The sequence below is a fragment of the Typha latifolia genome, chromosome 1 (genome assembly GCF_019914945.1).
Source record: "Typha latifolia isolate L0001 chromosome 1, TyphaL0001v2, whole genome shotgun sequence".
In the NCBI taxonomy this organism is placed as follows: Eukaryota; Viridiplantae; Streptophyta; class Magnoliopsida; order Poales; family Typhaceae; genus Typha; species Typha latifolia.
In genome coordinates, this window is record NC_133086.1 from 617257 (window position 1) to 641855 (window position 24599).

At 37.5% G+C, this 24599-nt stretch overlaps 4 protein-coding genes across 8 annotated transcripts; 1 reads left to right on the forward strand and 3 right to left on the reverse strand.

Annotated features, from left to right (window-relative positions):
* Positions 1–561: 561 nt before the first annotated feature.
* Positions 562–5715, reverse strand: LOC140799720 (uncharacterized). The gene is made up of 9 exons (XM_073154165.1): positions 5544–5715; positions 5134–5443; positions 4879–5033; positions 4292–4492; positions 3590–4177; positions 2905–2984; positions 2035–2377; positions 1717–1929; positions 562–1330 (listed from the first exon to the last, which is right to left on the reverse strand). The coding sequence occupies exons 1-9, from the start codon at positions 5709–5711 to the stop codon at positions 1004–1006; spliced, it is 2385 nt and encodes a 794-aa protein (XP_073010266.1). The 5' UTR covers positions 5712–5715; the 3' UTR covers positions 562–1003.
* A 483-nt stretch (positions 5716–6198) lies between these two features.
* Positions 6199–9732, forward strand: LOC140798672 (probable myosin-binding protein 4). Its single transcript, XM_073152661.1, has 3 exons — positions 6199–7625; positions 7734–9328; positions 9460–9732. The coding sequence occupies exons 1-2, from the start codon at positions 6509–6511 to the stop codon at positions 9308–9310; spliced, it is 2694 nt and encodes an 897-aa protein (XP_073008762.1). The 5' UTR covers positions 6199–6508; the 3' UTR covers positions 9311–9328; positions 9460–9732.
* Positions 9733–10109: 377 nt separating this feature from the next.
* On the reverse strand, positions 10110–14002 carry LOC140801252 (deoxyhypusine synthase). 3 transcript variants are annotated; one of them, XM_073125679.1, is made up of 7 exons: positions 13671–14002; positions 13405–13572; positions 12802–13020; positions 11952–12035; positions 11000–11105; positions 10689–10924; positions 10110–10436 (listed from the first exon to the last, which is right to left on the reverse strand). In XM_073125679.1, exons 1-7 carry the CDS (start codon positions 13884–13886, stop codon positions 10362–10364), a joined length of 1104 nt encoding a protein of 367 aa, XP_072981780.1. In that variant the 5' UTR covers positions 13887–14002; the 3' UTR covers positions 10110–10361. The 3 variants fall into 3 exon arrangements, with proteins under 3 accessions (XP_072981780.1, XP_072982585.1, XP_072983320.1); XM_073126484.1 differs by having other exon boundaries at positions 13405–13568; positions 13671–13933; XM_073127219.1 differs by lacking the exons at positions 13405–13572; positions 13671–14002 and adding an exon at positions 12137–12176 and having other exon boundaries at positions 12802–12907.
* A 1330-nt stretch (positions 14003–15332) lies between these two features.
* LOC140802710 (DNA topoisomerase 3-alpha) lies at positions 15333–24562 on the reverse strand. Of its 3 annotated transcripts, XM_073158264.1 has the most exons (24): positions 24191–24562; positions 23598–23776; positions 23439–23511; positions 22894–23016; positions 22670–22791; positions 22522–22594; positions 22297–22413; positions 22141–22224; positions 21758–21937; positions 21516–21644; positions 20920–20994; positions 20490–20579; positions 20218–20322; positions 19806–19840; positions 18856–18985; positions 18008–18060; positions 17835–17931; positions 17717–17755; positions 17453–17531; positions 17268–17339; positions 16939–17022; positions 16578–16751; positions 16015–16129; positions 15333–15903 (listed from the first exon to the last, which is right to left on the reverse strand). In XM_073158264.1, exons 1-24 carry the CDS (start codon positions 24482–24484, stop codon positions 15672–15674), a joined length of 2754 nt encoding a protein of 917 aa, XP_073014365.1. In that variant the 5' UTR covers positions 24485–24562; the 3' UTR covers positions 15333–15671. The 3 variants fall into 3 exon arrangements, with proteins under 3 accessions (XP_073014365.1, XP_073014367.1, XP_073014366.1); XM_073158266.1 differs by lacking the exon at positions 20218–20322; XM_073158265.1 differs by lacking the exon at positions 17717–17755 and having other exon boundaries at positions 17453–17526; positions 17818–17931.
* Positions 24563–24599: the final 37 nt, after the last annotated feature.

Sequence of the window (24599 nt, forward strand, 5' to 3'; positions counted from 1 at the left end):
ACCAATAAACAAGGGGGTGTTGAGGCCTATCTTGATGATGGCATCGCATTGGATTATAAACCTAATCTGGAACTCACCATGCACAACAATGGCTAGATCCTTGTGTTATTTTTTTCTCTCAAAGATCTCATGGATTCTTAAGTGGATACAAGAGTAATGCATACCAGTCTATAGACCAGTCAAAGATGACGCTGAGCTAAGAAAAGCCATAAAATCATTCATATGAAGGAAATGATGCTCTCTTCCCATCTTTCAACTAAACTTTTGACTGAGATGTGGCTGGTAATTCCCAAGGACAAGTATGGATGGATGCTCCTTGGAGGACATTTTTTCACCAGTAGACGACCTCATGAAAGAAATCTTTGAGAAGTCATCATAGTATTTATGTGGAAAGCCTTGAGCTCTTGAAGATGAATGCTTCAAAGATCTTGCCCAAGTACAATACAGTCGCTTTGTACTTTATTACAAGTACCTTTTTATCATAACACATAGGCATGTGTCACTTTTGTTACTGAAAGTAGCCACCATGGGGGAAAAAAAGACTTGGCCAAGAATAGGATATAAATCAACCACACCCATATTGATAGTTGCACAAAAAAATATTAGGCCACTGATGGGTTTTGACCTTTGCTGCTGCTTTTCACTTGTCCAGGAAAAACTGTCAAGAAGCTTATATTGCACTCCTAAAACATGTGATACTGTCCTACTTCCAGCTTTTGGCAAACAAACAATAATAGAAAGAAAATTTCTAGTAAACCTTCTTTCTCTGTCATATGTTGGATATTTGTTTACAATTATGGCCATTGGCTTCATGATACAACCCTGAGTGTGTTCCCACCAGAATTGCAGCTTCATAAAGGCTAATAGATAAAATCAGAGAACAGGGGATCCTAACAGTAAACCTTGGAGAAAACTTTATGTTAGGAACTCATGAACTCCACATATAGTACAGAACAGATTGGATTTCTTGCCAAAGCTTGCTCGTTCCATCACACATATATATTTAATCAAGATCCCTCGTCCAATCAAACGGCTCCCACTCCTGCAGGAAGGCTGCAACTGCTTGTTTTTGCTTCTCCATCGGCTCTTGCCTCCGACGGCGGTACATGTCCTCTTCTGACAGCTGCAGTATTCCTCTGATGACATTCAATCCGAACCCGCTGTTGAAATTGCTCTCATCATCAATCACATGGACAAATCCCCTGTCAAGGCCAAACTCAACATGGAAGTAGGCAAAGTTCTCAGGTATAACTTGTCGCAGATTGCCACTGGTAGGGATGAGCTTTTTCATTTCATGCTGACCCCATTCATCCTCAGCTTCATCAATTGCCTGGAAGCAGAAGAAAAGAAATTCTTTTAGCAAACTTACATGAATAATAAACAACAATGCTTGGAATGATGCAAAAATGCATTAGTGAAACGGCTTAATAATGCGACAAACTAATAAGTGCCGCATCTTAAAAGATCAATATTCAATAGATACCAAAAATACATCAGAAAATGAAAAGATATGTAAGTAAATAAGTGTATCCCATATTCAATTTCATACACAGAAAATTAAATAACTGGCACATAATATGTAAAGGCAGTGCTAAATATGATGACATTGACTAAGATATGAAAAAACACTGTGCAAAAAATTGCAGGAATGCAGGTTGTAAGCATAATAATCTCTACAATGTTATTCATTTTGAGAAATATTAATAAGTGGATCACCTTTTTGAAATACATAGGTGCCTTGTTTGAAATCTGGTATGGTATAGGAATACATTCGATCAAGCAATGTCTCCGTTGCTTCGCCAAGCTTATAACCGTTTCAAGAAAAACCGCATCCTTGTCTTGTTTAGCAAACATCTTCAAGAGGCACTTCTTGAAGTTCCGTATTTCCTCCCAAGTATTCCGGTCAACAGTTCTGGTTGCAGACTCATGCTGTATTGGGATACATGACATTGACATTTTGTCAAATGTATAAGATATAAGTGGAAGTTAATGAACGGAATTTAGATATGTTAAGAACATCAATAATTTTCTAACCTGCAAAGGCAATATAATGCAATGTCCTTGCACAACAGGTTGCCACTGTGGTAGCATTAGATATGTGAAATTTGCAATTGACACAACAAGATGCTTTGGCCTAGATGGATTCTCGAAGCAAAATTGGCATCTCTCTTTCTGAGTTAACAATGGCTTTCTACCACCAAAGTTCTCCTCAAGGGCCTCGTCCCTCCTTTTTTTACTCTTTTTGCTCGGAGCAACATCAAAGTCATACTCATCCTCTGCTCTCCCAGACAAACTAAATTGCTTGTTCTGCATTATTGTCCTTGCAAGTTGCCAATCAGCATCATCTTCTCTTTTCTTCCGATCACCGGATATGTGCCTACGATCAAGAGAGTTAAAGAATAAGCAAAATAGAATTTTCCTTTTGAAAAGTATTTTGAAGGAACAATATTTTAATCAAATCTTTTAATATCTTGCAGAATGATGAACTTGTAAAGGAGAACTCATTTCATTAAATCCCTATGTCTTGATTCATTAAATGCTAGTTATAGTTCCTTTCTCTAATGAGATAGAATCAGTATAAGTAATACAAGGAGATAGAAATGTTTATAACTGATGAACAACAAGGCTGATGAATTTATAGAAGTGACACGATGCAAGGGCTACTCAACCATAAAAGATCCAATGCAAACATAATTTACAGAAAACAGAGAGATAGATTAGAAAACTAAACCAGCCAATGCATCATACTTTTTTAATCATATCCATCTCCAATCCCTGTTGGACCCTTTTGGCTTATGCACAACCGTAACAACAGACAAAAGATAATGCAAAAAGTTCCATAATAGTTATATTTCCATAGCTGACAAAGAACAAAAAAATATATTGGATTTTCAAAGGATCTACCTGCTTGATCTTTGCACAATTTCTTGTCTCATTACTTTAGTATCGGAATCCTGTTTCTCAGCGACAGCCTCCATCTCTTTCTGATAAATGAGGAAAATATAGTCAACTACACTCAATACATTTATCAACAACAAAAGAACAACTAAAGGACATTAACTACAATGATCATTTAATCATTTGAGCTTTCTTCTCTGTAAAAATTTAATTATCGCTTGAGATTATCCACTCTTGCAAAATACAGAAAACTAAACAACTGGCTATATTACACCTTGGATTTATATCTGACATGACCAAAATTTTCCTCTTTCCTCTATCACATGCATTTCCTAATATGAACAATTGCTGATTAGCTTAGTCATGTTGTAAAAGAAGCCAGAAATTCAATTCACTGCATAAACAAGTTAGCTCCACATGGGCATACTGCAAGGTATTCTTCAAATTATTTTCAGAAAATATCATTAGAAAGTCACCTCACCATTCCTTTCCTTCATAGAAATGCTAATGCAGGAACACTTATTTGAGTATACTGAAATTGTTTGTGATATCTATGTAATCTATTAGAAAAGGTGAATAACAACAAATAAAATTGTCTTATAAGCGGGAAAAAGTTTCACCAAACCTCTATCTACATTAAATACAGTAAATAAATAATGCTAAAAGTGTTTTTAAAAATGTAATGTCTTACCGAAAGCTTATCAGCCTCATCATGTTTTCCTTTCATACGGAGTTGTAATACCTTTGCAGCCAACTGATTTGCAGTCAAAGTTTGTGTATTGACTGAAGACACTTTATCAGAGATTTCATCCTTCAATGAGCTTAATTTATTTACAATGTCTTCAGTTGCCTCTAGTCTTACATGAGAACTACTAGAAACAGCAGCATCTTTAGATACTTTCTTTTGGAGACAGTCGATGTTATCCATAAAGCTTCCGTCATTAGAAAACTTGTTTATACCAGATATTGCAGCAGATATGAGTGATTTATCCTGTGAAGAGATATTTTGGCCTTTATTCCTTTTCCAAGATAAAAACTCCTGCCTGGGCTTTCTCATTTCAGGATGCCGAGAAGAAATGTCACGCAAATAATCACGACTGCTGGTGCGTACTTCATCTGCATCTCCCTTCAAATCATTGCATCGAACATCTTCATCATTTCCTGCTTGTGCTCTCTTTCTATTCTTTATGGCATGTAAATGGGCATGAGAAGGGGCAACTCTAGAAGCTGCCACTGATCCAGCCAATTGGCCCAAAGAGCCCCAACGTTCTTGAACGATCTGCACAACAAAAACTATAAACATTTTGCTAAAATAATCTGGTGTTACTGAAAAATATGAATTCCACTACTACACAATTTGGCATTATATATTAATATGATAGAGAACTTATACATCATCAAGTTTCCGCCCTTCACGAGTTGCTTGCTCTTTAGCCCTCTTCAAAGCTTTCAGTCTCCAACTTGCACCACCATCACCAACAACTGAAGAAGAAAGCAACTTGTCACCGCCCTCTGGTAATGCTGCATCATCAGGGTATCCACTTCCATTATCTTTCAGATATGGATTCAGTTCCCTTGGGTTTGTCTTTTTTACCTGTTAGTGCCAAAAAAAGGGGAAAAAAAGATAATAATAGCGAGTTGTGTAGGATACTTTATATATTATCTGTGTCGTAAATATGAAAAAGATGAGAGTTGGGCTGTTCTTTAGAAGTTATTTTAGTGCTAGATGAGAATCATATGGGTCAGATCCACACCATGAAAGAACTTTTGTTCTCTACAAGTAGAGGGGGTAGCAATGTAGCATAAGGAGAGAGAACTTTCTATGAACTCTTAAGTGTGTAAGTTTTTATAAATCCAAATACTGTGAATCTACTAAGAGCATTTTATGCAAGCAAAATATAAAGCAAAACAACCAATGAAATTACAGCTCAATTTGATCAGAATATTACGCTACATCCTGCAAAAGATAACCAGTTTTACCTCTTCAACAACTGGTGGCTCAGGCTCCTCTTCCTGTTCTGGCTGACTACTTTCGCTCCTTGTCGCAGACTTCAGCATCCATTCAAGACCCATCTCCTTCCTCGCTATTTCATTGCTAAGTAATGCCTTACCATCTTCACCACTAGTCTCCTCATCTACAATAAGCAAAAGAAAAAGAACAAAAATAAACAACAATTCTTCATAATTCTAAACCTAAAAAACCTATATTTCGCAGTAAAAGGGATGAGAGCTTACCTGAGTACTCATCATAATTCTTCCCACGCCTCCTGCTCCCACTCTTTCCCTCCTCGGATTCATCAGAGGAATAAGAATCCTCCTCCGAAAAGTTCCTCTTTTTACTCTTTCGCCTCCTCCTTTTTGACTTCTCCTCCTCACTACTCGAAGTCTCCTCCTCGCTCTCCGAGCTATACCTCTTACTTCTCCTCCCCCTCCTCCTCCTCCTCTTACTCTTATCCTTCTTCTCCTTCCCCACATTTCTCGCCTTCGTCCGCCTCAAATCCTTGCTCTCCTCGCCGGAATCATCCGAATTGGAACCGGGCTTTGCCTAATAAAACCCTAGAAATTTAATTCCTCCGAAAAACTGTCAAAAAAATCAGGAAAAAGGGAAAAAAGAAGAAGAAGCAAAGATTGGGGAGAAAACTTACAGCTAGGAGCTGATCCTTGGGGACGAACTTGATCCCCGAGAGCATCTTTGAGGAGCCTTGAGAGCCTACTCGATCGGTGGTGAATCGAGAAGCCCGAGAGGAGAGACTCAAAGAAAGCAGGTACGAGGACCTGGTGAAGAGGTTACAAAAGGGAGTCGGCAACGACATCGAAGTCGATGCCGAGAGGAGGGGAAGAAAACAACGACCCATCTTAAACTTTATGGGCCTTATCTTAAGCGGACTGGGCTTACGTTAGGACTCCAAAGTCGTGTTTGGATTAGAAAATAAAAACGGATCGGATCGTGTAATAAAAGCCATATCCGTTAAGGTTCAACAAATACCTTGGCTGCAGTAAGTTCGTGCGTCCGGGGCTGCATAGGATCCTCTGCTATCCCATTAAATAACACGCTATAACAGTTAACGGGCAACCAACGCGCGCGCATTGCACTTTTATTGTTTTTAATTTCGAATTCTTTCCAATTCTTCGCGAGTGCGCGTGGAAGAAGGGATTCTTATCGGATCATGTTTGTGAAATAATTTCGAATTAGAGTTCCCTCTAATTCCTCAATAAGCTTTCTCCTTTTTAAGCCTTCTGTTTTTTATGTGAGGGACCGGAGAGATCGGCCTATCTCCCCATTCAACATCGCAAGATTAATCCTATCTTTTCTCCAGTTTTAGAGAGGAGAGAGAAGCCCGGGCATTTGGGGAACGGAACGGGGGACAGCTGTTTCCTCTCTCTCTCTCTCTCTCTCTCTCTCTCTCTCTCTCTCTCTCTCTCTCTTCTCTCCTCTTGCCCTCCATGCCATCGAGCCGTTGCAGATCTCCAATTTGGTACCTTTTTCTTGCTCGTTGATTCTTTCTGGGAATTGGGTCTTCTTCATTTCTCTCTAGACATGCATAAAAATGCGAACTTTGTGGAAGGTTCAATTTGTTCTCTAGTGTAGAGTCTGATACATATTGTAGTAATGGAATCGATGGTTCCTGGGAGATCACAAGATGGTTCCTGGGTGTTGTTATCTAACTTGTCTTCTGCTTGTTCTGAATGGTGTTTGATTGTTCTGTTATTTGCTAATGCTCTACTGTCATACTTGGCAACAAAATTTGCTCGCTTCTGCAAGCTGCAGACTCCATGCTTGGTGTGCTGTAGATTGGATCACATTCTAGGCAACGATAAATTATGGTTTTGTGGAGATTTAGTTTGCATTGCTCATAAGTTGGAGATCTCATGTTTGGCATATTGCCGAAGTCATCGGAAGCTTGTGTATATCCGTGATCTATGTGAAAGTTGCCTCCTTTCATCTGCTACGTTGGTGGGTGATCTCCGGGACAACAATGAGGACGGTAGAAATGTTCATCTGAAGCAGCTTGCAACTAGCAATGGTGATGGATCACCACGTATGTTTGATGGAGATGATCCGGTTAAAGTTCCTTTGTTAGAAATGGAAAATGAATCTAGTTCTCGACATACAAGACTATGTTCATGTTGTTCAGAGTCAATTAGAAATATATCTATTGTGCATAGGATGATTCACGGCAAAAAGATTTGTCAGGAAACTGAATGTGGGATTAGTAAACAAGAGGGACTCAGTAAGAGAAAGGAAAAGCCTTTGGGGCTGACAAACTTTTATCATTCAGAAGTTGCAGGGTTTGATCATTTGTCTCATATTGGATACAGTGAGCTAAAGATTACCTCTGACTCCGAATCTGAAGTCCCTTTCTCAGATGATGATGACAAAAATGCCATGTTACGTGGGGCCAATGATCTCAAGAAAGAGTCAGTGTTTCGATGTCAACAACCACAATCTGTAATAAACAATGCTAAAGGTTCGTCGACAACTGTTTATGAAGATACGGTTCCTGAGAAGCTGATTCATCAGCCTCCTACAATTCCTGTCAATTCTGTGTCAGATGCTGAGAGACAACAAAATGCTGATCAGACAAGTGAGGTTGCATCCTCAGCTGTTGCTATTGGGCATGGTTTGGAGGAAATTAATTGGAATCAGCTTATCGTAGGAAGCAATCCTGCCTCATCATCTGCAGCTGTACCTGAGCAAGTTTCTGTAGAAGTTGTAAAAGCAAACTGTCAGTATTATCGATATCATCTTTTCTTGTTCAATATAGTTTGACAATCAGTTATCCTTTTAGGCCTCAGTTTTATTGACTAACTAATTTGCAATTATCATTTTACAGTTGATATTGAGGAAATTGGTGATTCTGAATGTGTTTCGGGCCTTTCGGCTAGTTCAGATGGGGATATTACAAAAGGATCTAGTTCAACCGGAATAACAAAGCAAGTTATTAGTGAACCTGGTCCACATTTACGCTCTCGTACAGATCACAAGACTAGTTTGAAGCGTGTTCTTAGTAGCCTACAATCTCCCAGGCCTTCTGAAATAATCTCAGCAAGGGATAATTCTCGAACTCACGAAGATCTGAAGATACTGATTTCTCAGATATCCTCTAATCGAGGATTTGATGTTCCATGGGGTGAGATGAGTCCTAGTCCTAGATTAAACATGCCTGGTGATGAATCAAAAATATGTGATGTTTCTAGCTCAACTCCAATCCAGTATACTGGTAAAAGATTCTCTCTGGAGAGAGAGTATTCTGGTTTGGAGTCTTATGATGCTACTGTTGTCAGTGAAGTTGAAGGAGAGAGTTCAGTTGACAGGCTAAAGCGGCAGGTTGAGTTGGACAAGAAGTCAATGAACATTCTGTACAAAGAATTGGAGGAAGAACGAAGTGCTTCAGCAATTGCGGCCAATGAAGCAATGGCGATGATTAATAGATTGCAGGAGGAGAAGGCTGCAATGCAGATGGAGGCATTACAATATCTAAGAATGATGGAGGAGCAAGCTGAATATGATCAAGAAGCGATCCAAAAACTAAATGATGCCCTCACTGAGAGGGAGAAAGACATACTAGATCTGGAAGCTGAGCTTGAAAGCTGCAAGAAGCGGTTCGAGGATAAACCATCGGAAGAAAAACCTATTGAAGCACTGTGTGGTTCAGAAGTACCAGATGGTTTCACGTCTGAGATACAGAACAGTGGATATCAGACTAATACAGTCTCCAAGTACTTGAATGGTCTGGGTATTATGAAGGATCCTTTGTTGGATTTTGAAGATGAAAAGGCTTATATTTCAGAATACTTGAGGACACTGGAGAAAAGACTTCAGCTGTTCTCCAGTAACGTAGTTCATGCTGATGGGTCCAGATTATATGGAAAGGCAGATGGGCTACCTGATAAAGATGGTGATAGTAATGCTGATATAACCTATAAACACGAGAATGGATCCTTAGGACATAATACAAACAGAAATGATGATTACATTAGAGCGGAAAATAATTGGAACGAAAATAACACAGGGACTAGTGAGTCAGAAGGGGAAATTCAATCAGAGAATGATATATCATCCTTTTCTTGCGAGCGTCTAAATGCTGCGGCTATTTCTGTTCCCTCAAGTCACAGTACCAATCTTATTGTTAAAGAAAATCATAAGGGAAGTATCCCTTGTTCTGATTCAGATGATGATAGGCAGGACCCATTGGCTAAAACAAAGAATGAGATAATATCTCTTGAAGTTGAAGTTCTGCACCTGAATGACAGATTCAAGGCACTTGAAGCAAATCAAAAGTTTATTCAGCACACTATTAATTCCCTTAAATATGGAAATGATGGATTACAATTCATTCAGGAGATAAGCAGCCACTTACGAGCATTACAAAGAATTGTGATCACAAAGAGAGAGCAAGCTGTTGCATGACCTTCTCTCTGGATAGTGGTAATCATTTTGGAATAAAAGCATATTAGCCATTTCATAGTTCCTACAGATGTTAGTAGTTGCTATGAGTTGCTTGTTTCAATTTTCTTGTGACAATTTCCGTTAGCTTTGGTCTACTTTTGTTTCTGCAGATATTAGCACTGGTGGCACTCCAGTATCATCACTCTCGATATCTGGGCTCATAAAATGTTCTTGGTTGCCAAAATGCAATGTTGGCATTGCACCATTGAGTTGAAGATACAAGGACCTCGGTTGTGATCTCATCAGACTTGGATTTTGCAGAGTTCTCTCATGGTTCTTTTTATTATGGATGGATTTTGCTGCTCCCTTTCCTTTCTTTCTGTAACCTGAAAGATAAATTTTCTAAACATATGATTAGACTACTGGGAGATCAGTTTGAAATGTCAGTGTAACTAAATTTATGAGTTTTCTGAGTTCAGTGAGCACATGGTTGTTTATGGCTACAATTGCTCATCTGTGAATATATATAACCCCAATAGTTTAAACAAAGGAAGGTCTTCTAAGGATTTTAGATCTTTGGGAGCTGGTATTCTGGAACTTGGCTCTTGGTTAAAATCTCGTGAGTTTAAGTACGATTGTACGAAGGGGAGGAAAGGGAAAGGGAAAGGAACACTTCAATACAAAGCTGTTCCTGTTCCAGCAAGATTGGATATCAATACCCCTCTTTTTCTTCATTGACCTCAAAAATACATAGTAACTCTTTCTAACTTGCTTGACTAAAAGAAAAGAATCACCTAAGAACTTTAGAATAACATGAAGATTGACATTTAACAAGGCCTCAGATTTCCCATTACTGCAATACACAGAGTACAGAGTGAAAAAAGAGAACATCTGAAAAAATTGTTCATGACAAAGTGCAAAATCAACAGGAAGTATCATCTGTTGCAGTCTTCTTTGAGGAGTTAATCAAACATCAGGATCACAAGAATACAACAGTAAATATGAGAACAAAGATAAGCCAATTAAATAACCAAAAATAATCATGTGTTATTAGCTTCAAGGGCAGCTTGTTTTAGTCTTCCTGCAATCTTCTCGCAAAAGTCGCAGCCACCAGAAGAGGAAAAGCAATAGTTGCATCACAATGGACCTGGTTAATTCAGCAACAATTCAGAATTACAGAAATTGGAATTGGAAGTCCAACAATGTGGAAAGAAACTTAATAACCGAGAAGAATGATTTAGACATGAATACTTGACAGCATAATTCACCAAATGCATTTCCAACAAGATGTCCTAATACTGTCATACTCTGTGTGTGCTCACCAAGGACATCTGTTAAAAATTGGTATGATGCCAATGGAAATAGAATGGAGGGGAGGGAAGCAGGCTAAGAGCCTCACCTTAATGGCTTTTGCTGAACCTTTTATTTTTCCCCATGAAACAGCTTCATCAGGCTGTGCTCCAGAGTCACTCCCATCAAACTCTTGTGCTGTGTTGATGTAAACAGCATAATCTGCACCATTCCGTAGCATATTGGCATTGCAAATATGGTGCTTTGGTAGCCCTCCACCGAGTATTATGATCCCAGTTTTTCTTGGACTGGCATGAACAGCTTCTCCATTCATTGCACGTATATCTGCTCAAGTGCTCATGTCACATACTGAATATTAAAAAGTTGGGCAACTGAAGGAAATATATCAAAGTATCATACCTTGCACGATATCAATGAGCAAACCAGGATTGTGGACGGAATGGCAGTACAACATGTCCCCTAATGATCCATCAGTCAGTGCCGGGCAGAAGACAGGAATACCATTCTGCTCAAATTTTACATTGTTAAGCACTGTTATTAACCTACTGAACATCAAGCATCAAAAGGTCCAGTTATGGGCTTATGGCAGTGTATGCCAGTATAATATATGGATTCATCTTAAATCAAAATTGAAGTTACAAGTAGAATTCCTTTACATGCTTCAAGTGGGCAACTTTAATTGTAAGCCTTTGATGGTATATACAACATAAGTTTACTTGTGATTAATTTTAATTGTGAACCAAATATATAGCAGTCCATTTTCATCCCAAATGGCATTGACTGTATAAGTAGTCTAGTTTCTGTGCACAGGAGGATGACAGTATTAGGAAATCACATTGTACAATACCGACCGGTATAACTAAAGCAGGTGATGGATCCACATATCATGGCAACTAGGAAAAGAAAATCTAATTGACTGAATCATCTAAAGATGAGATTCCACTTTATGTCAAAATGTAAGCTAACCAAACTAACTCCTAAACATTTGATATCTCTCAAGACTACTAGAGAAAACATCTCTGAAGGAGGTCTCATGATCCCTAAGCATCTCATAGAGCTCTAGATTTCTAAAAGCTTGAGAGAATTTTCATAGATGGATTGTTAAGATGTTGATCATAAGAATAAACTTAAATTACAATATATAACGACAATTACAAAAAGATAAATAGATCACTTCATTTTTGAGTTGGACTTGCACAATTAAATTTAAACTATAGTTAGAATTGCTAAATAAGCCATAGAAAAGGGACCATAAACCCAAGGAAGTTCTTTTTCTTTTCCCTGCATAATTAACTACAGATTTGTTCTAGAAATGTAAATAGATATGATAGGTAGTTACAACTATACATACCTTATATGCCCAGTACAGATAGGAACTCTCATTGTTTATTTCTTTGCCAAGGCGGGAGATCACCTTTGATGGTGTCCATACATTCTGGTGAAATGGAGAAAAAAGTTGCACATTCACATAGCATGCCAATCTAAGACAGTGAAATTATTAAAGAGAAGACTGCATCCACTTAATAGGAATTAGACCTTTTCCATCAAATTCTGACCATATGATTACTTTATCGAGCTGCATAGTACAATGATAATGTGTGAGTACTACTGTACTACAGTAACATATTTGACGAATCACAAACTAGATGGGCTTCTTAAATAGTAAGGATACACATGGATTGAATATCTGAAAAGAATCAAAGTATCAGATAGAAAATGCTGAACCTAGGAGATAGACTAGCTGAGGGCACAATTTGAAGGTGCGTGCAAATAGTGTTTTTTATTATAACTATGCCCTATTGCATATCTCCTCTATTGGTTCCAGAAAAACCCTGGTGAAATGTAAATTAGCCACATTAATGTGAACCAAACAAGTCCTTGATGCAATATTCAGTGGGATCACAACCCAAATTTTTTTAATGTACTTGGTTGCATTATTTGAACTTTGATTGCAGCAAGAACAGACACCAAATGGAGATGACAAAATCTTACATACAAGCAGCTATGGCAATGCACTTGTAAAGAAGAGAATACCAAATAATTGTGAATTATGTCATAGACTTACGTTATCCAGCCGAAGGACTGTCAGATTTAGTTTATCGCTTTTTTTTTCCAATCATATAACTACAACTTCTGACCTCCTATTGTGAAGAAATTTTGGTACAGCTCACAACTCTCTCAAGATAGTAAAGAACAAGTACCTCCATGGACTGCTCTAGCAATAGCTGGTCAAGAAGTGGCATAATCCAGTTCTCAAATTTGCAGTAATTGTCATTAGGCACCAAAAGGTTTCCAATCCGATTCAATCCTTTCGAGCGCAGGTATGCTCCAGGCAGAGAAAAGTCACCTTTATATGTCGGTGAAAGGCATTTGATTAAGTCCTCCTCTATACCACCAGCTGTCGTGACCAAGACATCTACCTACACAAACCGTCGTTATTAGCAACAGCATTCAAGAAAAGCATCGAATTGAATAAAAGTTCCACAATTTAAACTACTCTTAATTGACACCTAAAAAGAAAAACTTGAGGATGTCTTATCTTTTCATAATATCTCTTTTTAAGCCTTTTCCTCAAAAATAATTTATGTTTGGATGAGCTTTGAACTGATGTAATCTTGAAAACCAAGGTGGAACCGCCAAGTTTATAATACGATTGCACCAAAGGAGGCTACTAAACTATGAACTGATAGGTGAAGGGCCATGTTTGTTGGGGCTTAAAAAGAAAAAGAAAAAGCCTAAAAAATCCTTATCCAAGGATACTTTGCCACCAAATATTAAATACCTGAACTTGCAGGAGCACTCACCATACGATGCTCAACTAGAAAGCGAATCACGTCCCTGACTCCAGAAGATATCAGGTTTGAAGTAAAGCCAAGAAAGATTTTGCACTTGACGGACTCTCTATACGCAGGGTTGAGTTCCACTTCGTCGCAATCTGCGGTCGGATCCTCGTGGGACAGCCGCCAATCTAACTTCATATCCATTCGAGTAGAAACGAACAAAAGAACACATTAAAGATGCAAACTTTCTGTTTTAGAAGAAAAGAACTAACGTAAATATCAACTTATACCATCTGATTGACGACGGCGATAGCGTCTCCAAGATTGGAGGCTTGGAATCCAGTGGAAACCAAGGAGCCGAGGAGGCCAGCGATGTCAACGCGGCGGTTGAAATCGTAACCATTGATCCTTGGAAACCGGTCCTCATCTAGGGTTTCGGATGGCTTCAGGACTACCGCGCGGACGGCATCAAGGGCATCCCCGTCCTCCTTCGCGCCGCCGTTCATCGCCGGAAAGTGGTGAGGGAAAGAGAGAGTAACTTACCCTTAGCTTTACCTCTATAAAAGAAGGAGATTTTTATAAATCTCACCCTATATTTTGCTTATTTTATAATTCACAACCCGTCTTTTGAGATTTTATAACACAACCACTTATTTTTTCTATCATGTTCATTTAACACCTTGAGTTAACTTAATCTAATCATAATCAAACTAAATAATATCAGAAAGAGAATATTTTATTATAATTTACTATATAATTTATAACATTTTTAAATTACTCTTGTACTTATCTCTAATTTTATTCATAACATGAACATCCATACTTATTGCTTTTTTTTAAAACCATAGGGAACATTACCTAAATGCCAAGCCAATCTTAGAGTTTTCAAACTCCAAGCCATGGAGATCTTAAAACTCCCCAAATGCCAAGCCAATTTTGTTGATTGCAACCTCAAAGATGAGAAAGGAGATTGAAGAAAATTTAGAAAAAGATGGAGAAAAAAAGAGTTTGAGTTAGAGAGATGAAGAAAAATAAGTAAATTTGGGGGAAGCTTATAAAGCTTGTACGTGGTAGGAATTTTGGGAGTTTCTTATGGGTTGTGGGTTTTGATATTATAATTTTGTGAGGTAGAATTTAGTTATAGATAAGAGGATTTAGATTTTGTGGGGTTAGGGTTTAGTTTGGTGAAGAAAGATTTTGTGGTGATTTATATTAGGTCAGAACTTTTTAAAGGTATTTTAGTAATCTTTAAACTAGAGTCACATAAACTATATAACATAGTTAATGTTAGTTAGCTAAAGTAACGTTGAAGTGTTAAATGAACATTATAGAAAAAATAAGGGATCATATTATAAAATTCCCAAATACGTGATGCGAATAATAAAAAATAGGCAAAATGCAAAGAAGATGGTGTCCCTCTATTTCTCCTATCTGCAAATAACAACCTACTATTTCTTTTCTTTTGCAAAAATGCAAAATGCTTCTTGTATATTTTGATAATCATAGGACCAAATTTAGGTACACCACAGAACGGGCTTTTACACTTTAATTATAGTTATTTTTCAGTTAGCAATATTAAGCTTTTAAAAACTGAGCTTATATTTATTTTACAGTCAAAATATATTTCGTTATAATAAAATACACACAATTTGTATATACGATATATAACTAAAACTTATGATTACTGATAAAAAATAAAAGCCCATAACCTAAGAATCCTACCCTTTCTAGCTCACCAAAAATATGATTTGCAAATAATGAATAATATGGATTCAAACTGCAAATTTGCTTCTATGTACTTCCAGCTACTTGGCAAGCTATTACAGCTATTACGAGGCTGCCAAGTGCCAAATATCAAGCTGCTGACTTAATTCATGATTTGCTTTCATTTACTACTACAAGAAAAAAAATGTTTAGGAATTAAAACCTGGCGAGATGAACAGAGCAAGATGTACAAAATGGTGACGATAAATACAACACATGATTGAAACACAAAAGTATTTGTAGTCAACGCAAAGAATTCGAAACCAAAAGGGCCATTTATACTTTTAACTCAGATTTTCAACCACAATATTACTTCAGAGTTTGGAGTGGATCATTAGACTATACAGTCTTGTCTCTGAAACCAGGCTTCTGCTTCCACTTCTGGGGTTGGAATCTCCACTAGGATAAGCATTATGCCCATGAGGCCATGAATCATCAGTGATCCAGTGTACATGTGCATATCAGAGCAGCAGGAGAAATACGCTTTTATTAGAGAATAATTCTATCGTCGTGAGCTGGAATAGCAGTTATCTGCCACGATTTGGGCAGGCATTTGCAAAGTGTGAGGGATCACCACAGGTAAAACAGCAACCAGAGACTCTTTCACCAGTTGCCGATACAAATGTCATACCATCAGCATTTCTTCCTCTTTGGCCTCGCCCACGGCCACCTCGCCTTCCAGTGGATGATGACCTGCTGCTGCTTCCACGGGACTCACTACGACCTCGTGACCCACTGTTCTCCACATCGTCTTCCCATCTGCATTGCACATTAGAATTGTATTGAGCTTTGTTGCGCAACTTTTGTGGTAATATAAGATCGTAACCAGATATATCTAGTCATTTAAATCATGGCTATATCTATTCATACATAAAGAAGCCGCATTCTTGGAATTGGCACTTGTAGAACTTCCTCCCTCTATTAGTTTCTGTATTAGCAGTTCGCAATGCACATTGTGCACCACATGAGTCGCACAATATTTGACCTGCATTTAAATTACTTTGAGAATGAGTAAAACAATCATTTCAGAAGAACATAGTCAATAGGTAAAATAAATAAAACGTGACATCCATCTAATATCATAGTGTGCAGGACTATTGTGTAGTAAGAAGTATCTAAATATTGACTACTGCTTGAACTGAAATGCGCCAATTGTTGTTGTGTACACTTTGTTACTATTGAGCATATCTAGATATTCAAGAAATTGTGAGCTCTTCCAAGTCGAGCAATACAATCCAGTGTATAGCAGTTTTTGCTAGATGTGAAGAATGAACCTTGTTATTACCTTCCAGATGTCATTCTATCGAGAAATTAATTGTATATCTTTCCCAATCATGCATCTCAGACACTACATAATACAGATGAGTAATAACTAATAATTTCAGGTGTATTATTAGTTCATTAGTACCAGGAACACAAGTAGCATAAGTCACCTGGAACACTTCTTGATCTTTGGACACTGCTTGACTGAGCACTGTTTGAACGCATAAACTGAGAAGGGCAATCATCTGAAGAATGCCCTGCTTGCCGGCAATATGTACAAGTTTCCTGTCTTGAACTTCTGTGTCTGGTATTAATTGGAACCTCCACGGCTCCCTGTCCTCTTGCTGTAATCAGGGTAAAGTCAATCAGAATAGCTAATCTTTCCGCTTCTCTTTATAAGTGAGTGGTCTCTCAGTTGCTTAGCTAGCCATTATATCTTCACTAATCACTACCACAAGATCAAAAACTAGCTGGAGAAGGAAGACAGTAAAGTCTTGCCCTAGCTAATATTGTATATATGCCTAGACGAACCTGCGGTGGAAGTATGATTACGAGACCCTGTTCTACAAATCTCAGTTAATTCTCTTAATGTGATGTCGCAGCCGCCAATACAACCTAACAAGGTAAAAGGTTTTTGAGCCAATTAAATAAAGTACAGATGTTAGGAACTTTACATTTCTAATATGAAACCAAATATTTTATATAGAAAAAAAAAACAAACTTCTGCAGGCCTTTTAAAAGTGAGGCACAAATTATATGGGACAGAATGCATAAGCAATGATCTTTCATAAATTAAAATTATTTTACATGTACAGGGATGAAGAAAGTAACAATGAACTCTAGCAATGGAGTATACATACCGAGATGATCAACCTCATAGTTTGGTGGAATCTCCACTCGACGAAACTTAAATTGAATCATATAAATTGGACCTATAGTAACAAGATAATTAACCACCAACTAAAAAGAATAAGAACAACTTGGTTGACTGCGTTGAAAATGAAGATGCTAAATCTCTGAAATGTGAATAGCGACAGAGAATGACCTGGACCACATGTTGGGCAAACATGACCAGTCACAGCTGCTTCTGATAATGAGCTTGGGAGCCAAACAACATTCCTACACTGAAAAGAAACGCCAAAATGACTATAGTCAAAATACATCACCAGAATTCAGAGCTCTAAATTGTAAACACTATAAATGCGTGCTATTTTAAAATGTAACTATTGTGGGTTGAGCTTCTAAGTTATTAACAAAAGTATGGGCATCTGCTATTTCTTAATAGAAGTAACAGTACACCAAAACTCACCAGTGGAAAACGCAAACATCCGACCATAAATTCACCATTCTGTGGAAAAAGAATATGATTTATAATTGAAAAACTAAAACTTTCAACAAGTAGCTCAGTACATGGTGAACATTATTACCGGCCGTCGCTTCAGAACCATATCAGATTCATGGCACACACCACAAGACCTGACAACTTCTCCAAAGTTATGTGCATCTCCATTAGATCTACCAGATCTTAATACATAAGCAGAAAATATAAGACTTAGTAGAAAGTTAGAAACAAGAGAAATAAGAGGGGTCTATTTAATACCTCTCAAAGAATATCTCCATTGCCTCAAGGAGTTTTATTTTGTTCAGTCTTGCCTGCAATGGCATCAAGAAGTGTTGTGTACTCAACAACAAATAGGTACTGAAACAGGAGCAAGTTCAGTAGGAAAATATAAATGAAAATATGCAGAGAGAAGACTACATAAGTAGCAAGGAACAAGGAACCAAAGTATACAGTATTTAGAATTGACAAGTGTTACCTATGGGAGAAGTAATGATGAAATAAATTTTTCCCAGAGTTGGAAAATATAAAAATATCTCAGCTATAAATCTCTAAGAATTGCACATTGCAATTCTATTCAAACTTTTAAGTTTTAAGTTTTAACTAGTCTTCTCTGATATACGATATTAATATTTTTAAAACCTTGGTGTTTTTATTCATATGTTAAATTCTACTAACACATGGCCATGAAAATGGAGAGGTTGAGCTTATCTGGATTCCACATTACCACTGTTTGCAACATCTTAACCAACATTCAGCAAATTAGCACACAAGAACCTTCAGGTAAGAAAGGGTACACTGTTTGTGACATCTTAACCAACATTCAGCAAATTAGCACATGAGAACCTTCAGGTAAGAAAGGATACATGCTTAACCACATCAACCATATCTAGATTTTGATATTTGGTAATATCAAGTCCACCATGTACACATTCATAAACTGCCAAATTTTGGTTTAACATTACATGTCAATAGGAGTATGATCACTACAAGATGACTAAATATCGTCATGTTGCTCTTCCACAATCAATAGAAAAGATTAAGGATGCTTCACCTTCTCTATTGCATAACACTAGAAAAATGAAGCAAAAGTTTTAATATTAACTTACATCCACAAAACAAGATTTCATCTGATGCAAGCAACTCTCTAATACTTCAGATTTCCTCTTGGTACCCATGCTAACTGCTTTCATGTCACACTCCATCATTGATCTGAGGTAGGGCTTCCAGAGCTCATAGCTGAAAGTTAGGTCAGTCGGTTAACATTTAATGCTATCGACATTGCAGCAAGCAAGAATCTGACCATCAGAGTTGATCTTTCATTCTTTCTCCTCCTCTTTTAAACAAGTATATATGTTTGCAAGGTTAAATTGCCAAAAATAGAGATAAAAGCAATTGATAATGAAGTGAACATGAGACAGTACAAATGTAGTGTTTGGGTATAAAAAGCTGTCAAGGCTACTGATTCCTAGGGGAAAAAGAAAAACATGTCCACCTGTAAGGCAGTTAGATATATTGTAAAGAATAGATGTCTGCCTTCAAAATAATGGATATATTGTATTTGGACATTTCACAAGAAACAGCAAAGAAGAAAGCAAAACAGTTCATCACGAGAGTTAGAGAGTAGTGAGACCTCACAGATATGATGGAGTTGTATTAGCTAAAAAGACTAGTGCAGCTGCCGACAAGAATATTTTTGACTTTATTTTTCCTCCAATGAGCAAACTACATACGGAGAGTGCCACAGGAGACCTGTGGTAATAGAATATAGCTTATTTACATCATCAACAGGATGATGAAGAGCATGAGGCTTCCATAATCAAAATTATAGAATCCATTACCATACAAACAAACACAATCTAGAGATTGTAGTTTTGTACAATATTGTTTGCTATTTATGAACATAGCAATTTGATTAAAGGTGTTACAAAAAGGTGGCACAAGGTTAAGATTGCATTACAATTTTGTATAATGTATCTAAAGTGGATTATTGTTGCATCTAGAGTACTTGGTATAAGATGTAACTTGTAAGAAAATAGAAAATTTTAAAATGGCATACCCCATATCATCGTAACCCATTACTAACGCCTCACCCTGCAATCAAGTAAACTCATTATTACCAATAATAATTACTGGACAAAAGGAACAAATTAAACTTATAACCCAGCCAAGTGATGTTCCTTGAAAGTGCAATCAAATGTCTCACAATTGTAATAATCAAGAAACTAAAACAAAAGAAGAGTTATGAGTTATGACAAGTATCAAAAGGGTCTTGTATTTATATATGCATGTAAAGTCTAAAGATATGCCTCGCTATGGTTGAAGGCACAAGAAGATGCTTAAAGGACAATACTCCTAGTATGCAGCATCAAAGACAGGGAAAACTAACAAATGAATTAATTTCAAATTCTCTCATGCATGACTGAAAGAAAAATTTCCACAAGAAGACGATATTAGGCAACAATCAATACAAGGTTTGTTGGGGAGAAACGAGTATTTGAATCTTTGGTCGCATAGCATCGATCAATTAACTTCTTGATGTGATCATGCATCGTTGCATCAGTGCCAATTCCTGACTACAAATAGAATGAGAAAGGAAGGTCAGGAAACCAATAAAGCACCTGATATATTCAACACTGCTTTTCTTCAAAAGAGAGGTATGTTAGTTCATGATGCATAAAATCACATAAATTGCAAACATAAGTCAAGTTCTTTATTAAGAATAATGCCAGTAGATAGTCACCTTGTCCATGCGACTAAGGAGATCAGATTCACTTAAAAGAGGAGGTGGTCTTGTCACTCCTGAATCAAGTGTCATAGTCGTTGGGATAAACTGCATAGAAAAAAAGGAAGTTCATCTACTTATCAAACTTTATAAAAGTTCACATGACACCACTAACAAATACAGATGAATGATAGAACTAAGTTACATTCAAGTAGGTAATATCAAAACAGACTAGCATGGTATGTGCCAGCAAGGATAATCCATCATTTTAAGGATATAATCACATATTAGTATGTTTCATTTTTTATGAAACCTATGATTGCTCCCATTTGAAAGATTGCTCGCAATCCCAATATTACTATATCCTCTTTTTATGGTATGTAGTGGCACAATTTACTCAATTAAAATAGCAATGTCAATGGAAAGTATGGTATGATAGACAGCTGACCTGTTGCCCAACTGTGTATGTTGGAAGTAAAGTACCACCCCATGATTCAAAGCGATAAACATCCAAATAATTTTTCTACAGGGAAAAAGAAAAGTAGAAATAAAGATTAAACTAGGAATAACCATGTCATAGCCACAATTCTTACAACTGTACCATCAAAATGGAGTATTTCGCTGAAACATCAAAATTCCTTTATGATTGTGCATCAAATAGGGATTCATAGAACATCTGCTACATGTAGAATAAGAAAATAGAAATCAAACAACAGTAATGCAACATTTCAACTAATTTTTTTCTCACTGTATCTACAAGTACAAGACAAGCATTTAAGGGACGGATACGAGTATACAACAATGCTTAAGTCATTTGGTTTGCTAGCGCTTTCTTTCCATTCTACATTACCCCTACAGAAAGCTCCGATAGGATAATTTCTAGCAAAACAGAATAGAATGGATATGACAAATGGAAAATGTAGGGTCAACAAATTCCAAGTGCTGAAGTATAGAGTCCATCAAGCTATATGTCGAAATAAACAAATTCTAGCAGATGGTAAGGTTTTTATTTTTTTTATAAAAGCAAATGATAAGGTTACTCACAGCAATTATCACACGGCCAGAGGCATTAAACTGTTCACCAGCAATGTCGATTTCTACTGTGGTTTCAGCTCCTACAGCAGGTTGTGAGACACAAGCAAGGAAATGGCGAACAACAAGCTCATATAATTTCTGCAGACAATAATATAAGTGATCCATGACAAATGTGAAGCCTTATAACCAGAAAAAAACAGATTAGGTTCTTAATTTCGTATGAAACTTGTTGAAAGAAGTAGTGTACTTACATTATGGTCTTGACTCCAGTTAGGTTCACCCGAAGAGAACTTCGTTGGATGAATGGGAGGATGTGCCTTGTCATCATGTCCACCATTACTAGGGTTTCTCCACAGCATTGTCTCTGGATCTAAAAGTCTTTGAGCATATGAACCCCAAATCGGATGTCCCGCTTGCTCTTGCACGATGCCCTAAGTAAATTATGATACACTAGCTTAAAGATTAAGCAAAAGATCAAGTCTAACAGACAAAAATGTTTCAAATTAAAAAACCTAAAAAGAAAAGGAAACTTAGGAAAACATTCATATCTCCATCAAATGAAAGGAAAAGGAGAAAATTAAAAAGTCAATGGTAGGTACTTTATCTAAAAATACAAATTTAAAAATTTACAAACATGTAGGTCTGTGTTCACTGAGAAGCTGTCTGTCTCTGTGCGAGGATAACTAATGAATCCAGCTTGATAGAGTTCTTCTGCCACCTGTCCAGTAGTGACTTGTTCAAACCCTAAGACAAAACCAAAATCCTCACCAATCAGCACCAAAATCCTCACCTTCATTGTGTGCTCAGAACTCATTCTGAAGTATCTGGAAGCCCGTTTTTGAAGCTCGACTGTGCTCAATGGATATGGGGGATACTTCATTTTCTCCTGGAGCTTGACATTGTTGACCTGAAGAAACAAGGAAAGACAAACAAACATCACAATTTCCAGAAATCATATTCTTTGATCAGGATTGGCATAACTCTATTTTGAAGCTAATAATCATGTAAGCCTTACAGTTGCTGTTGGTTCTTCGACACACAACTCATAAATTACCACAGCGCACGTGTAATCAAATAAATGACCTCGCCTGCATGTAACAAAGACACTACATAAATTTTATAACAGAGATGTAGTTAAAATAGAAGAATATCCCGCATCTCACATCCAGCTGAAAGTAGCAGTTCCCTCATCTGAAGTGTGTGAGCAGTTTATTGTCCAGAACTCTTCAGGCTCATGAGATTGTATCTCCCAAAAACGTTCAACAATAAAACCAAGGGTTGGAAACTGTACAAAACAATGAAAAGGTAAGTTGTTCCAACAGGTTCTTCAACATATAAGTAGAAAATTTAAGTAGCCAACATTTATTTATTGAACAGTATAACAGACCTGACAAGGACCATAACTTAACACAAGATTTCTCTCATCCCCTGCAAAATCGAGAACAAATGCATCTTTTAGCAGCATAGTCTGGAACCTAGTGAAAGAGGCACCTATTCGGAGGTCAATTTCCTGCCAAATATTTCCAATTATCAGTATGGGTTTACCAAGTTAGACATAAAGCAGGTGGCAAAAGCATGATTGTTAACTCTGGGCTGGATAAAATTTAATAGAAAAAGGAAAGCTGTGCCACATATTCTACAACAGAATATATCTATTAAGAAATGAATCCTACCCAGTCCTAGAAGACCAAAACAAATGAAAAAAAAAAAAAACGCACTATCAAATGTTGTACCTAGATTTACATGCATTACTAGGTTGAGATAAGCAAGTTTGAAAGTTTCTTTAACAAAAGATAATGACCCTCTAGACCACATTGGCTTCTGGAGAGATCTTTATAGCCATTTGTTTCAAGAGTTAGTGGCTCGTCTTGGAATTATGAATTCTGGATCTACTGATAGAACCAAATAGAAGGTAATGAGTATTGGAATCACCTGCCTGGCATCAACAGCATCAGCAAATAATTTGTTGGGTCTGGCAAGATTCTGAACTGATTCATGTATTTCCCTGGCATTTCAAATTAAACAAAAATTGTAACAGGAATATGCAATTGTGGATATGATATACCAACAGTAATCCACAGCCATTAGTACCTCTCAATTAAAGCCGAGAAACGAGCTCTCCAAATGTTGAGATTGTGATTTACAGCTGTGCAAACCTCTACCACTTCAAATGCAATGTTTTCACCTTCTCTATCACAATCAAGCCAAAGTACCAGCCACTGACATTTCCTAGCTTCCTCCTCCAAAGTTCGTTTAATATCCAACTTGTCCTGCAATCCTCAAAACCATCAAAGAATGGAAACAAAAATGGGCGGGAAAAATACTATTGTTGCGCATTGGGTTCTAATACTAAGTGACACTTGAGGGAATGAAAAAAAAAGCAAAAAACAAAAACATAATCTTACCCTAGAACCGCATGGATAATGCAGTATGAGGAAAAAAATTAACACAGATTATTGCCAAAGAAGGGAGATAGTTCTCCTGATACCAAGTAATGTGCATTGGGGCCTCAGATACAAGATTCTAATCCATGTAATATTTATGTCAAGAACTAATCATTTCTTTCTTCTTTACTCTTCCTCGTAAGGACTCAACGAACCACATCCACAATACGAAATATTTCACTACAAAAAGGTTGCCAACCAAATGTTCGACAAAATGTCTTCTAGAGAAAAGACTCAAACCTGAGGGACGTGCTTGCGGATTGGGGCGTGGTAGAGGTCGACAGGGTCGCACGAATGCCACTTGCGGAAGCGATCTTCGAAATCGAGCTCCATGAGGTGGCCGGTGACGGAGGTGACGAGCATGAGGCAGGGCTGGGATCCGATGGCGTACTCGAATTCGAACACGCGGTTGTAGCGGGAGCGGCCCTCGCGAGAACGTAGGCCGCGTCCACGGGATAGGATCTCCGACACCGACTTGGCCACCGACGGCTTCTCCGCCACGTTTAGGACTCGGATCCGACCGCGACCCGACATGGCGATGGTTCGAAATTGGAGAAGAAGTGCGCGCGGTTTGTTATTTTTTTTTTGTGTACTTCCTCTGCTTTATTTTTCACTTTTCATTTTCTTTTTTTGTTTTCAAATTTCCTTC